This window comes from Xylona heveae (assembly GCF_001619985.1).
Source record: "Xylona heveae TC161 unplaced genomic scaffold L228scaffold_1, whole genome shotgun sequence".
In the NCBI taxonomy this organism is placed as follows: domain Eukaryota; kingdom Fungi; phylum Ascomycota; class Xylonomycetes; order Xylonales; family Xylonaceae; genus Xylona; species Xylona heveae.
The window spans coordinates 536630-551392 of NW_017264193.1; the positions used below are offsets into that span (position 1 = coordinate 536630).

Below are 14763 nucleotides of genomic sequence, written 5' to 3' on the forward strand. Positions count from 1 at the left end.
AACGTTTGGAAAAAATACTTTTGTTTTTTTAAAGCAGAAAAGTTGAAAAGAAAAAAACAAAGAAAAAAAAAATAAATAAAAGGAGAAGAAGAACAGGATTTTCCCGCCGTTTGATTGGTCCCAGTTATTCCAGGGATATACATGTACATGTGCCACACAACTAAACCAACTGAAAAGTTGAAATTATGAAAGTAAGAAAATATGAAACCAAGGGATGGGGATGATGAAACAAAGTACGAGAATGAAATCAAGGAAAGAGGATGATGAAACAAAGTACGAAAAAATGAAACCAAGAGGGATGATAGAGGAATTGTGTGAGGGACAAAAAAAGGGAGACATGGGAAGAAGAAAAAATTGGAGAAATTGGGTTTGGAAGATACGACGCGGAGAAAGAAAGGGAAGCATGTCGAAAGAGAAAAGGGAAAGTTAGAATGACAAAAATTGAAAAGCAAGAATGACAGATGGATATAACAAGGACAGATTATCCATCCAGCAAGCCGCCTTCCTTGAGACCTCGGAAGAGCTCGGGCTCGAGGAACTTGCTGACGGTGACGTCCTCGCTGAGACCCTTGCGGCGACGAGTCTTGAGGACAAAGTCTCTGGCCGTGGCCTGTGCGGAGGCGGGCTCGAGGGGTCGAAGCTTGATGTCGCGATCGAGAGGATCGCCGGGGACAATGGACCAGCGGTCGAAGACGAGGGATACGGCTGCTTGGCCTTGCGTGTGGATCTGTTTTTCAATTAGTTAGAAATTGGTATGATGCGGCGGTAGGAAGTGTTAAGCTGCAAAATAAGAAGAAGACATGCAATAATAGAAGAAATAAAAGAGAAAAAAAAAAAAACGAGAGAAGAGGAGGAATTTCGTGGCCAACGGACTAATTAAAGAAAGGGAACAAGGAACCAATTAAAGAAGAAGGGCGAGGGGGGACAAAACGTACCCGAACATCGGTCTCGAAACCAAAGCTGTCAATGACTGGAATCAGTCCCTTGAGTTGGTAGAGCGGAGTACCGGCCACGGGACCATCGGCAAGGACGTGGCCTCTTCGGCGAGCAAGGAGGGTATAGAGACTGGAAACACTGTCGGCAGGGCCTGTCATGGAGCAAGAATAGACGGGTTCCATGAGACGCGGCGAAGCCATGAGGAAAGACGAATAACATGCGCGGCGGGCAGTGGGGATGATCTGGCCGCCACCGCGGAAGATGGCCTCTGGCGCGAGAGTCACGTCGGTGAGCTTAAATCGAGCATTGCGAATAGCTGAAAAGGGGGGGGAATGTGTTAGCTTCTATGATTGCGTTTCCGGTGCAGGTTGTGACTTACGCTCTTCGCACAGGGGTCCTTCACGAGTACCCCAGTTGAATCCTTGCCGGATTGTGTCCCTGACCGTGCCGAGAAGCTTTTTGTCAACCTGCAGAGCATGGGTTAGTCTCGAATTGCGGAACACAGAGCGGAGTGTTAAAGGGTAGATGAAATGCTTCAGCCTTGTACTTACTTCAGAAGGAAGTGTGTCGTCTTGAAGAATGTTGGGACCCATCTCATCCGGTCCAAACGCCCAGATACTTCTCGATGCTAAGAGGTCCCAGCCGTAGTTCTCTTCAAAGAATTTGCCAACTTTTCGGATTGGATCCTTGATGCTGACTCTGCCGGCTTCAATGTCCTCGGCAATGCCGGTGTCAAGTGGCTCGGCGATCATGGTAATCTTGTTCTTCTTGTTCGGTGTAAGAGCATAGCATTTGATCGCCGAGGTCTCCACGACAGTCTCGCAGAAACGAGTGACTGGGTCAGAAACCTTGAGCTCCATTTCAGCGTATTGCCGTCTGAGGTCGTGAAGCACGCAGTCCATGTAAAGCTCGCCGGTACCGAGAATGACGTGCTCTCCTGACTCCTCAACTTTGGTCGTGATCAATGGGTACGTCTTGTTAATCTTTCGCAGACCGTCCAACATTTTCGGCAGTTCTGATGGGTTGATGGGCTCGACGGCAACTTTGAAGACAGATTCGGTAAAGTGTTTGATTGGTCGGAAAATATACGCATCTTCATCATCCTCCAGCTTAGGTGCGACAATCGTTGCCGTCTTAACGATTGAATTGTCAACACCTCCAAGAAGCACCCAATTACCGGCTGGCACACCGCTCGTTGGGACATTGTAACGTGTCTCTGCGATGAAGGTATCCGTGATAGTTGCGTTGACCATGTCCTCCTCGTCATCAATTGTATAACCTTCACCGAGAACGCGCACCTGCTGTCCAGGTCGAGCGGTACCGCTCATAACGCGACCGAACGAGTGGAAAGCCGCCGCGTCGGCAGTGTTGAAAAGCTTCGTGACGTGGACGACCAGCGGGCCGTCCGGGTCGCACCTTTCCATTGACGAGACAATTTTCGTATCGAGAGGGCCAGTGTAGTAGCGCTCCAGCTTTCTTCTAGCCCCTTCAACCGGCGAAGGAATGTGTTTGGTCACCATATCAACAAGTCCAGTAGGCGGTCCGAAAAATTGCTCACAGACCAGCTTGAGCAGCACCTTGGCATCGGCCTTGTATTGAGATGGCTTCAGGGTGATACCGAGGGTGGCCAGAGTTTCCTTGAGATCCTCTGGACTTTCACTGATCGTATGGGAATAGAGCTTGTAGATTGGCTCGAGCACAAAGTGCACAAACGATCGTTTAGCCGCTTCCTCGACACCTTTGCGACTAAAGTTCCGTTTCTTGGGGTTGAAGAAGATATCGCCCCAGAGACGGGCAGCAAAATCGTCGGCATTGACACCAGGGTATGAGTCGGAGTACATCTTTGCGAATGACTGGAGGGTAAAGCACCAGCCCATGGTACTACAAGCAAACGCGACATTGCCCTTCTCAGGGCTTACTCGTCGTTTCTCGCCCTGGCCAGGAATTGTGTTCTCGATGACGGTATTGACTTCTTCGATGACGTGCTTAAGCTTGAAGTAAGCATCCATGGGAGGGAGTTTGAGTTCCAGAATAAGACGGTCCATCTTGCTAATGAGCAAAGTCAGAGGAATGTCTTCCCGGACCGCGTGTTTGATGATCTGCTCGGTGTTGACCTGGACGCCCTCGACGATATCAACGACAAGAACAAGACCGTCTGCCAATCGCAGGGACGATGCCACTTCATCGACAAAGTTGACGTGGCCGGGGGTATCGAGGATGTTGACGAGATGGGATTTGCCCTTTGAGCTCTGCAAAACGAGACTCATCGGAGCCGATTTGGTAGATAGACCTCGTTCTCGTTCAATAACGTGAATATCAGTATACCGAAGTTGTTGATCCCGTCTCTTTCCTGTCAACTTGTCCAACTGCTTGCTGAGATTATGTGTTTCCAACACCAGCATGTCCATAAGCGCAGTCTTGCCGTGGTGAAGATGACCTGCAAACGCGACATTGCGAATCTGTTCCGGGTTGTTCATCAAATCCGTCATGAACTCGCGCGAGAAATAGGTTGGCGGAAGGTCAGCTTCTTGGACAGCAAATTTCTTCTCTTTGATCGGCGCAACGATAGGCTGGGTCAGCGGCTGCGTATCCTCCTCCTGCACCATGGTCTCTACATCAGGCCCGTACACTTGCTCTGCCGTCGGATAGTACTGCTTGTCTTCGTGTAGAATCACCGCATTTGAAGGACCCTCCTCTATATACAACATCAGCTTTTGGTGCGGCTCCATCTCCCAATGCTAAGGGTTTCCTCACCGTCCAGCTCCATCAACTGTTGGTCGTTGGCGGGCGCTTCCTCCTCAGGTTCTTCATCGTACACGTACGCATCCGTGCCGGCAGCCTCATGCTGCGATTCCCCTTCTGACTCTTCCACCTCCCCAATGTAGTTTCCGAACCTGCAGTCACAATTGTATTAGTTTCGGTTCGCTGATGGATACGGTCCACCTGGTAATCTGCATACTCATCGTATAGGTCATCCATGATGTCCGGTGGGCGTTTGCACTTGAGAAGAAGGAAAACAAGTCCTCCCAAGAAACCGCCTCCTCAAAGTGTAGGGCGGGGTTCAGAGCAATCCAGCGGAATGGAATCCGGTATAATTTGATGGAAGGAATTAACTACGGGACACTGGTGTTGAGGCTCAAAATGCGAGTTAAGGTGTGGTCCAAGCTCTTTCATCAGACACGGTAAAGCAAGGTACCATTTTGCAGCAATCACAGCAAAAAGGTACAAGTACCTTTTACCACAATGAGCAGAATCGGAGAAGATTAGTTAATTACGACACAGACGCACAGAGAGAGGAAAAGCGGGAGATAACGAGTAATCATTGAATATTATCTTTCTCAGCTACCAATTAACGTTGTTGGTAGAGTCCCTTTGTCAAATTATTCCAGTATTTCTGGCCTGATTTTGACGTGCGTACGTGTACCTGAACTGTCTACTATAATTCCACAGCCCCCCCCCCGATCACTTTTAGTTCCCGCCCCTCAACTTGTCCCTGGAATATTTGTTACTCCTGCTGCTGCCACCACTCAACAAGATAAATTTCCTTCCGAGAGATAACCTCCGACACGATCTCTCTCCCCTTCTACTACTCCACATCATCCATCCTTTTAATTCTTCTTCTCCCCTCTTCTTCTAATAATTTAATCTCTACAGCCTTTCCTTGAGATTTAATAATATCACATCTTCTTCATCATGTCTTCCTTGCCCCCCGTCTATATTGTCTCCGCCGTGCGGACGCCTCTTGGCTCCTTCTTGGGGTAAGGACAACTTTAACCTGACGGGTGTTTGAATCAGTTTTGTTAACCAATTTGCGGGTATTAGTTCTCTCTCGAGTGTGAACGCTGTCGAGTTGGGCACGCACGCCATCAAAGGTATTCCGACTCAGCCGCCGCATCCCTAATTGTCAGGCCCCGAATCTAACACCAACCTCTACTAGGTGCTCTTGCGCGGGTCCCGGAGATCAAGCCTGAGGATGTCGAGGAAGTCTTCTTTGGTAACGTCGTGTCTGCAAAGTACGCCACACCCCGCCTTCACTTAAAATTCCGGGAAACTAATGACTTCCTTGTAGCCTTGGTCAGAACCCTGCCCGCCAGTGCGCCATTGGTGCTGGCTTGGGCGAGAGTACCGTTGCCACAACTCTTAACAAGGTCTGCGCTTCTGGTCTCAAGGCCATCACCCTCGGTGCTCAGACCATCATGACCGGTAACGCCGATATTATCGTGGCTGGTGGCACTGAGTCCATGTCCAACGCCCCCCACTACCTCGCCACCATGCGCACTGGTGCCAAGTTTGGAAACCAGACACTTGTGGACGGTGTGTCGCGGGATGGTCTCTCTGATGCTTACGGCGAGAAGAGCTCCATGGGTATCTATGCCGAGAAATGCGCTGAGGATCATGGAATCTCTCGTGAGAGCCAGGACGACTACGCCATCCGCTCTTATCAGAAGGCGCAGGCCGCCCAGGCGAATGGCTGGTTCAAGAATGAGATTGTTCCCATTGAGGTCAGCGGTGGCCGTGGCAAGCCCAACGTCGTCATTGACAAGGACGACGAGTGCAAGAACGTTCGTATTTCAAACGCACCAGCCTGCGTAGGACAAGACGCTGACAAACTTTTTGATTAGCTCAACATTGAGAAGCTCCGTGCTATCCGCCCCGCTTTCATCCCCGGCAAGGGAACCGTTACCGCTCCCAATGCTTCTCCTATGTCCGACGGCGCCAGCGCCGTCATCCTTGTTTCTGAGGCCAAGCTGAAGGAGCTCAACCTCAAGCCCATTGCCAAGATCCTGGGCTGGGGTGACGCTGCCCACGCGCCCTCCGATTTCACCACCGCTCCCTCTCTTGCTATCCCCAAGGCTCTGAAGCACGCCAAGGTCGAGCAGAGCGCCGTCGACGTCTTTGAGATCAACGAGGCCTTCAGCGTTGTCGCTCTGGCAAACTTGAAACTCCTCAACCTCGATGCGGAGAAGGTCAACCTACACGGTGGTGCGGTCGCTCTTGGTCACCCGCTCGGTGCCAGCGGTGCTCGCATTGTCGCTACCCTGCTCGGTGTTCTCAAGGAGAAGGGCGGCAAGATTGGCTGCGTCGGTATCTGCAACGGTGGCGGCGGTGCTTCTGCTATGATTGTCGAGTCTCTGCTGTAAGCATACAGTTTTAAAAGCAGTTTAATCATCGCCTTTGTTGCGCACTTTGTTACATAGAACAGGGCAGCCCCGCGTCCTGCATTTGTCGCCTGCGGCACCAACAAACCTGGACATTTTACTTTTATACAATAATTCTCTCCTGCGCCAATAGGGCCATTGTAATATAGTAAAAGATTGCATCACTTCGCGCTCTTAATCGGAGAAAAGAAATTTCATTATTGTGTAGAATCCTAATCATCTGTTTATGGAACCATATGCGCCATGATGACTGCTCAAAACTTTTGGGCACCCAAAACTTCCCCGTACTGAGAAATTATCAATTTGACAGAGCTTCTCGAACCATCGTTTGTTCCTCTGCCGGGAAATGATTTGCAACAAGTCTATCGGTCGATACGCTCGAGAGCCTGAAAATGTGTTAGGAGGGCCATTTCCACTCACGAAATTGGACAGGACGAGAATCCATACCTCTAACATGACAACAGAGTTTCCTCGAATAACCTAAATCATTGAAACGTTAGCCATCTTATATCAAAACCAACCAAAAGATAGGAAACATACCACCATGCCCAATCTAACTTTCTCTCCACCAGCCTTCTCTTCTACGGCGTCATCGAGAACGATGTTTAGAAAGACCTGCATACAATCCAACCATCAGTCGACAAATCTACGGTCGCACATCTATGTACACGTAATGCGATTCGAAAGCACATACATCGTAGCCTCTAAGGACGCCGAGAACCTTTCGGCTGCCGTTTAGTTGGACGAAGAGCCGCTTATCCAAGTACTGTGAGGGTTTGTCAGAGCACAGTTGAAAAGTGTCTCAGATGAGGATTTGCGGCAATATGCCATAAGAATCGCACATACCTTCTTGAGTTCAGGCTGTGCGGGAGGCATGGCGAAGCTGTTGAGTATCTTTTGACGTCGATTAGCTCCTGCGACAGAGATGTTTGAATCGCTCGGTATACTGGAGCGTTGCAGCGGACATGACACAAGTGGTTACCCGGATTACAAATATCGTAAAAGCAGTATCATAATATTTCCTGAGAGCTTACCCCAGACCTAGCAACTTTTTCAAAAGAATTACTATTTCTCGAGACTCGATGATCAAACCTGCATTTTCGGACCCATAGTTGAGTCATACAAGCTGGTTGTTTTGGATTGATAGCCCTATAGCGATCATGAAGTCTTCATTTGCCGCCAGGCGCAAGCCCAAAAAGATCGGGCAAAATGATGAGGAGGACACCGGCCCAGCACCAACCAGCACCGAGTCCGGCTCTGAACAAGGTCAGATATGTTCTTTATTGAGCTTCATTTATCCGTGACTTATATATCATGGTTGAATACAAGCTAATTACTACTACAGATGTATCCAGTCGGACAAAGAAGTCCAATGCGACAGGGCCCAAGAAGAAAAAGTCAGCTATGCGTCTATCGTTCGGACCTGGAGAATCAAGTCATGCACAGGAGGAGGACGAGGAAATATTTACGCCAAAGAAATCGACATTGAGCCGACAGGCAATCGAAAAGAACGCCGCTCGGAAAGCACTGGGAAGATCGGTCCCTTCCGAACGATTGCCAGTTAGATCAGGAATGTCGGAAGAGCGCCCGAGCTACAGTGCTGAACACTTGAATGAGTTAAAAAGCTCTACCCCAACGACGCCGAAAGATTTGACGCCATTGTCTAAGGAGCAAGAAGAGGTGGAAAATGCGATTGACATTGCTGCGAAATTTGGATCTAGTGCTATGGAGTCGACCAATTCGATAATTCCAACCGAAGCCGAAATCCGAGAGAAAAAGGAACGCAGAGCACGACTGGCACACCAAAAAGATTTTGTCTCATTAGACGGGGAACAAGAATCAGGTGATATACTGCTATTGCCCAGAAAATCCAAGAAGGATACAAGGCTGCAGAGAGAGGATGAAGACTTGGGAGAAGGGTTTGACGAGTTTGTGGAGGATGGCAGAATTTCTCTTGGGAAAAAAGCCGAACGTGAACAGAAGGAAAGAAGGCGAACAGAGATGCAAGAGCTCATCAATGAGGCAGAGGGCAGCTCCGATGCTGATTCTGATGACTCAGAAGCCGATCGCAGAGCTGCATACGATGCGGCGCAAACTCGTGCTGGCACATATGCAGACCACAAAGATTTGGAAAGGCGAACACGGCGGCCGAAGACACCGCCTAAGATTACCCCGCTACCGTCTTTGGAGGGTGCGCTCGGAAGACTACAGTCGACGCTGCAAGCTATGGAGGCCTCAAACACGCAAAAGATTAAGCGGATGGAAGATCTGCAACATCAAAAAGCCGAGATAGCCGCGCGTGAAGTGGAAATTCAACAATTACTCAAAGAGGCAGGAGAGAAATACGAAAAATTACGGATCGAGGCTGGTCTTGGCAAGGGTCCAGAAGTCGGATTGCTCGCTGACGGGCAAAACGGTATGCCGCCAGAGCAAGTCATCATTCATCGAGGTCTGGAGAGTATGGGAACAACACCTGTAAAACCTGTTGATGATTCATGAGCGAAGTTTCGACGACGAGCACAATTTGCTTCAATTCGTGGATAGTGCTTAGTCATTCAAGGGGTTCTAATAACCTCAGGGCTGGCCGGATGCGGATAGGCGCTCTTCTACACCAATGCCGCCTCCTCCTCGGTAGTCTATTATCTTCTCGTCTGGGAATGCAATCGACTCTTTGCGGGTTTCTCCCGCCTAATGGTACCGGGGAATTTTACTTGCCGTAAGGCAAACCATATTAACCACGGACCCCGCTACCAATGGGTCTATTCTCAGTAAGGCTGGCTGACTCTCCGCCTACTATATCTGGCTCTTGGAGCGAAGAAGCTCGCGGGGAATAGCTCATCCCATCCTTTCCTAGCCAGTTCAGATGAGGATTGCACCTGGGGTTTCCAGCTTCCCTCTCGTGGCAATAGTGCGCATGTTATGACCACTCTAAGCAACAAGTTCATCTGGTCGAAACCAAATTCATCCTTGGCTCGAGAACCTAAGGTGTAACTTTCGACTGAAACGACCACATTCGATAGCTATGAAAATCTAGCTAGAACCTTTTGCTAGCAATGTCGAGCGTCCAGACCCCGTCTGGGCCAAGACACAATCACAAGCCATATTTCAATAGAAAACTCCCCAAGATGTTCTACCTGGTGATGTGGTTACCATCGAATGCCTTGATTGTTCCCAATATCTGGTGCGCATTGCAAAGCCCATCATGGGGTTTCGATTCCTCGAACGGGATTCTTCCGAGGAGCGCGCAGGGTCTGAAAGGTGAGCCAAATACCGTATCCGTGAAGTTGCCCGCTCGAGGATCGATTTTATGACAATAATGCTAATACTCCGCAGAGCGATAATACATCGCCGGCGGAAGGAATGGGTGCCCTTCTATGTAGATCCGTTGCAATTTACCAGCGGCGATGACTATGCTTTCCGGCGCCATGAAGATGCGACAAACATTGAGCTGTTCTTTGACCTCTTCTTCGTCGCCAACCTGACAACATTTTCAAGTGTCCATGAAATCAATGATCGTGAAAGTATGCGAATCCATCCAGACTCTGTCATTTAACAACACACAACTCAATAGCGAACATTCCAGTCTATTTTGCGAGTTTTCCAATATCCACTTGCTCCAGACCCTTTCTACGTTTGATAGTGCTTGCAAACGATTTCGCTACCTTCACTAATATGACACAAAGGTCTCTTCTCCTTTATGGGCTTTATCGCTATTATCTGGGCAACATGGCTCCAGATAGCTCTGTACGATGTCCGTTTCGCGTTCGATTGCTACCTTGAGCGTGCTTACAAACTCGTCCAAATGGCAATCATGCTTGGCTTTGCAGCTGTGGGCTCGAATTTCAGTACTTCGATAACAAATGAAAACTACAAAGCCTTTGCAGTTATCACAGTATTGCTGGCTGTCAGCAGAGTATTGTTCATCCTTCAATATTCTGTACTCATGTATTTTGTCAAAAGGAGACACCTGGCCTCTATCAAACCACTAATCTTCACTGTCTGCGTCTTTGCATTGACTGCAGTCCTTTATCTTGCTGTATGCCCCTTCCAGCCTTGCCAAAGAGCATTTTGGACCCCCTTTGAGTGATACTGACAATACCATAATAGCTCCTTGCTCCATTTCTCGAACATGACTCGGCTCAGAAGATTTACAATCTATGGTACATTGCCATTGTACCGGAAGCGCTAGCTGTTTTCCTCGTGTCCATCAAATACCCTTTACTCAGTTTCGAGGGAACGCATCTGGTGAAACGGATGGCACTACTTACACTGATTCTGCTCGGCGAGGGCGTTATTACTGTCACAAAGACCATGACCAAGATGGCAGGACAGAATGCGTGGAACTGGAACGTATTCTGGGAAGTGCTTGTGTTTGCAGGGACTATTGTACGTTGAAAAACACTTCACGTTCCTTTGGGCACAACTCTGCGTCCCCATCTCTCCAACATGATGTAATGTTCCACTAACATTTGCCTTACTCAAGTATTTGCTCTGGCAACTCTACTTTGACCGCCACGCAATCGTCACATCAGGTATTCTGGGGGAACAAGTCTGGGCACTTTTACATTTCCCTTTCCACATAGCACTTGCCCTCGTCTTTGAAGGGATCCAAAATTTCTCCATTGTCATTAACATCAGCTACCAAATCGAGAAGCTCAGCAACGTACTAGTATCCTCATGTTTCGAGCGGGGCGAAAACGGAGTTCAGCTCGCCAATGCGCTCAATAAAACCATAACCAGTTTCCACTTTGCTACCAAGGACAACCCTCACCCAGAGGGTCTGGAAGCCATCAACGATATCCTCATCGAAATCCAAAACACGACTTCCGGATGCTCCGCCGACACACCGCAAGCAGCACAGCATTTGACGCCACTGTTGCAAAAGTTTGCCGACGTCACCGTCGTTGCGCTTTTCAAGCGAGACGGCATCGAGCCTCCAGGCAAAGGAGGAACACACATCGATGATGTAGACGCCGTGTTTCATGTCTTCTTCTTGAGTTATGCATACTTTTTCATCGCAGCCGCCATTGTCCTTTTTGCGTTTATGGCTTTTTTGTTTATCGTCCGACGCCCGAATCGGGATATTCTGGACTACATTGCGATAGTGGTACGAGGTGTTATGGGATTTCTCATGTTGGGTCTTGCCGCGTTGGGCTTCAATGACCAGGCCATGGAGAATTTTGTAGGAAGTTTAATGATTCTGCCGACTTTTATGCTGGTTTTATTCGCCAGTAAGTTGTTCCCATTTCCTCTTTGCTTCTCATTCTCCCTCTTTATTATATTCTTTCCCCTTCAAACCCAATCCCCTTTTTTAATTCCCTCTCTCGTCTTCACTTTATATGTCCTCCACCGTTTTAATATCATGGCATTTCGTGCAATCCAATGCTTTGTAAAATTTTAGCTGACAACCACCACTTCACAGTCGTCCTGGCAGATTGGATCCTCGACTGGGTATCCATCCGCCGCAAAGGCCGCAATTACAGCATCCCGGCCGCCGAATTAAATCTTACTCGCGTCAATGCACATTGTCCACGGCACGCAAACACCACAATCCGCACACCCACCATGACTATTGCACGCGACGACGACGACGGCGCTTTCAACGTTGGCCGCGGCCGCGGCCGTGATGGCGATGGCGATGGCAGTGTACCCGAGACGCCCTTTTCGCCTGAAACCAAGTCTGGCTGGTTCAGCGAACCTGTCACGCGCCCCGTGGCCGTACGCCAGGACGCATCCGGCGGTGGCTCAGGTTCCGGTTCAGCTTCATCCAGAGAAATGGATGACAATGATGCCATTGAGCATGTCGAGAAGGTCGTCGGACAGGACCATCTTTCACAGGACCACGATGATACACGAAGAGGAAGCATTCCTGGTCATGGTCCTGGTCCTGGTCTTCACCCTGGCAGCGTTTCTGGCACGGCTATAGCTACAGCCACAGGGACAGCCACGGCCACAGGGTCAGGTCCAGCAGTATCCTTCGCCGATTCCACCAGCGAACATGATGATCGCCGCCACCGGCCCAGCGTCATGTCTCTCAGTTTGCGCGAACTAGACCGCGACGAGTTTCTGATCGGTGGACAGCTCGGGCGGAGACGAATCGTCCCTCTCGCAACAAACGCGACAGACTCGTGGAGACGCAGAGCAAGTCAGCCTCAGCCTTTGCGAACGACGAGCGGATTAGGGACAGGGCTGGGGATTGATGAGCAGCGTAGCGCTGGCGCTGGCGGTGGGGCTAATAATAGAGATGGAGGTGGGAAACGAAGGTCTTCTATGCGATGATGTTTTTTTTCCCTCCTGTCCCTTTTCCCCATTTCCTTTTCCTATTCTTCTTGAGGACTTTTTTTTGGGTCTCTATTTCTCTGTTGTTCCAAGTGTACATTTGGATACATTCATGTTATAGCGTAACTCTCGGGTCTCGAATGGTCATAGCTAAGATTTTATTGAAATGCGACAAAAGAGAATTGAGAAATGATAAATGATAAATTTTGCGGTAATAAAGACTACGTACAGTACGTAAAAAAGGTATATACGTCTTAAATAAGTTGGGGAAAAGACAAAAGGAGAAAAAAGGGACAAGAGAGGAAATAGAAAGTAGCTGATAAACGCCAAATTCGGCGGAATCTTGAGGCTGGAAATGAACCTTGACTCGGAAAGAAAAGGGAAAAAAGAGTTCATCTTGGAGATTAAGAAAAGAAATTCTGTCGCCTTCGGATTATAGCTTTCGTGAATTTTGGGCTGACAAAGGGGCCCAGTGCATACGACAACATGCAACGTACAACCATACAGCCATCTAAGAACAACACGTCCCGCCATGGTCATTTCATTGTATTAGGACGGTAGTGAGGGCGAGAAATATTACAGGGACAGGGTAATCCCATGTCTACTTGGCACGAGGACCAACGACGCCTGCACCAATAACGCTCGGTAATTCCTCGTTGCCAATGCTAAACAATAGGCCAATGCCCCATGAGATGACGCCGATAATGGTAACAGTGAAGCCGGCGAGGAGGAAAAACGGCATGCTGACGTCCTTCTTCTGGCAAGCGGGTCCGCCCCAGTGAGTCGTCTTGACGGTGCCGTCGGAGTTTTTGCGCACAGTGGGAACGCAGCCGCAGGTGTAGCATGCGGGGCCGGTTTTGTCGCTTGAGCCGCCCTTGGCAAAACAGCTGCCGTGGCCGGAGCAATTGTTTGTCGCGGAGATGCAGGAGTCGAGGGAGTTGTGGCAGACGGGCAGGATGCCTTTGGGGGCAGCACCGGACGATCTCAAAGTCTGAGCCTGGCTTGGGCGAGTTTTCTTAGAGGTAGCAGGGGCGGTGGAAGCGGGAGCTTCGGCGGCAGCGAGAGCGGCGGCGGCCTCGGAGAGAATGACCTCGGGGTTTTGCCGACGTTGGTGATGTGCTACAGATTTCTTCTGGGGAGTAGGAACATCGTAGCTGCCGTAGGGCTTGGACGAGGTCTTTTTGCAGGCGGATGTCTCAGGGTTGAGGACAATGGTGCTCTCGAGCAGACCGCCTTCGGCTTGCGTCTGGAGGGAAGCGATGGCCTTCGAAAGGAGCTTAACGGCGTCCTTGTAGGCGCGACTAGTGACACCGTGCTTCTTGGCAATTGTCTACAGATGCTTGTTAGATTTGGCGCAAACGCGGGCAATTGAAGAAATGTGGGCGGGGAGCTGTTCGTGATGCATACCTCGAGACTTCGGAGGTGGATGATGGTGTTTGTTTTGGCGCCGTTGCCAATGCCAAAGACATCAGCGGATACTAATGTCTGAAAGCCCTCGATTCCGGTAGTGGTGTCATCGAGCACCAAATCTTGGTGACGCTCTGGAATAGCGGAACATCTGGCAAAAGACTATATACGAGGTTAGCGGTAAAGTAGATGGCTTTGAGAGTCAAGTGGGCGATGGCGTACAGCTTCAAGGCCCCAGAAAGAGTCCTTCTTCTCCAGATTGCAGTATTCTCCATTTCCACTGTCCACGTTCTGGGCGGAGAGATCTGACATGAGTCTCTCGTTGACATCTGAGCATTGCGCGTGTTTGATGCTGAATGCGGGAGCTGTATCGCTGGGGACGAGGTCTGCAAGCTCTAGTCAGACACAAGTCATTTCCACCTATAGCATGGAGACAATAAAATTGACGCCACCGTCCAAGCTTACCTTTGACGTCCTTGACGCCCTCCACCATGACCAGTAATCGAGATTTCCGAGAACCCTTGGCGACGTCATCGAACAGCGACGCCTGCTTGCCGCCAAAGTCGTTTACATCGCGTACAGACTCGTCGGTGAGCCCTGATAGACTGTGGTATTCGGAGAGTCCCAATCTTTGCGCCAGTACTAGTCTTGCCGTCTCAGGACTCAGTTTCTTGTGAGCAGGAGCTTCGGTCGAATCGACATTGAAAGTGTAAACTGGGGCAGACGTGGCCGCGGCACCTGCGACACACAGCGAGCTGGCGAGAAGCCAGCTGGAGCGCAGCTTCATCTTGTTGGGATGATGGATATCACTAGGATTGTGGAGGTAATCCCAGTGTTGAAGTGGCTTGAAGGTGTTCGGGACGAGGTAGAGAGGATCGATAAGCTAGGTATTCAGGCGAGTTGAGTTTAAGGTTGGAGTTGGAGTGTCTTCCCTCTCATCGGAGCCATCGGACTTCTAGTGCCGCTTTAACTAATTAACGAT

The 14763-nt window shown here is 49.7% G+C and overlaps 7 protein-coding genes across 7 annotated transcripts; 3 read left to right on the forward strand and 4 right to left on the reverse strand.

The window, feature by feature from the left end:
• Positions 1–481: 481 nt before the first annotated feature.
• Positions 482–3915, reverse strand: L228DRAFT_264473 (U5 small nuclear ribonucleo protein component; the record flags this gene model as incomplete). Its single annotated transcript, XM_018334583.1, has 6 exons — positions 482–727; positions 936–1252; positions 1316–1403; positions 1488–3631; positions 3691–3830; positions 3896–3915. The coding sequence occupies 6 exons, from the start codon at positions 3913–3915 to the stop codon at positions 482–484; spliced, it is 2955 nt and encodes a 984-aa protein (XP_018191597.1).
• Positions 3916–4412: 497 nt separating this feature from the next.
• On the forward strand, positions 4413–6190 carry L228DRAFT_242439 (putative acetyl-CoA acetyltransferase). The gene is made up of 5 exons (XM_018331439.1): positions 4413–4694; positions 4759–4808; positions 4874–4949; positions 5006–5498; positions 5559–6190. The coding sequence occupies exons 1-5, from the start codon at positions 4630–4632 to the stop codon at positions 6075–6077; spliced, it is 1203 nt and encodes a 400-aa protein (XP_018191598.1). The 5' UTR covers positions 4413–4629; the 3' UTR covers positions 6078–6190.
• Positions 6191–6272: 82 nt separating this feature from the next.
• On the reverse strand, positions 6273–7004 carry L228DRAFT_225738 (like-Sm ribonucleo protein). The gene is made up of 5 exons (XM_018330394.1): positions 6942–7004; positions 6790–6861; positions 6636–6710; positions 6543–6575; positions 6273–6481 (listed from the first exon to the last, which is right to left on the reverse strand). Exons 1-5 carry the CDS (start codon positions 6969–6971, stop codon positions 6458–6460), a joined length of 234 nt encoding a protein of 77 aa, XP_018191599.1. The 5' UTR covers positions 6972–7004; the 3' UTR covers positions 6273–6457.
• A 251-nt stretch (positions 7005–7255) lies between these two features.
• On the forward strand, positions 7256–8594 carry L228DRAFT_235161 (hypothetical protein; the record flags this gene model as incomplete). The annotated part of the gene is made up of 2 exons (XM_018330693.1): positions 7256–7361; positions 7441–8594. The coding sequence occupies 2 exons, from the start codon at positions 7256–7258 to the stop codon at positions 8592–8594; spliced, it is 1260 nt and encodes a 419-aa protein (XP_018191600.1).
• A 650-nt stretch (positions 8595–9244) lies between these two features.
• Positions 9245–12547, forward strand: L228DRAFT_257543 (hypothetical protein). The gene is made up of 6 exons (XM_018333994.1): positions 9245–9353; positions 9429–9616; positions 9779–10131; positions 10203–10481; positions 10579–11326; positions 11518–12547. The coding sequence occupies exons 1-6, from the start codon at positions 9298–9300 to the stop codon at positions 12372–12374; spliced, it is 2481 nt and encodes an 826-aa protein (XP_018191601.1). The 5' UTR covers positions 9245–9297; the 3' UTR covers positions 12375–12547.
• On the reverse strand, positions 12450–13201 carry L228DRAFT_3900 (hypothetical protein). The gene has a single exon (XM_018336547.1). The coding sequence runs from the start codon at positions 12912–12914 to the stop codon at positions 12525–12527; it is 390 nt and encodes a 129-aa protein (XP_018191602.1). The 5' UTR covers positions 12915–13201; the 3' UTR covers positions 12450–12524.
• On the reverse strand, positions 12582–14693 carry L228DRAFT_242443 (hypothetical protein). The gene is made up of 4 exons (XM_018331440.1): positions 14247–14693; positions 14004–14167; positions 13782–13943; positions 12582–13704 (listed from the first exon to the last, which is right to left on the reverse strand). Exons 1-4 carry the CDS (start codon positions 14566–14568, stop codon positions 12976–12978), a joined length of 1377 nt encoding a protein of 458 aa, XP_018191603.1. The 5' UTR covers positions 14569–14693; the 3' UTR covers positions 12582–12975.
• Positions 14694–14763: the final 70 nt, after the last annotated feature.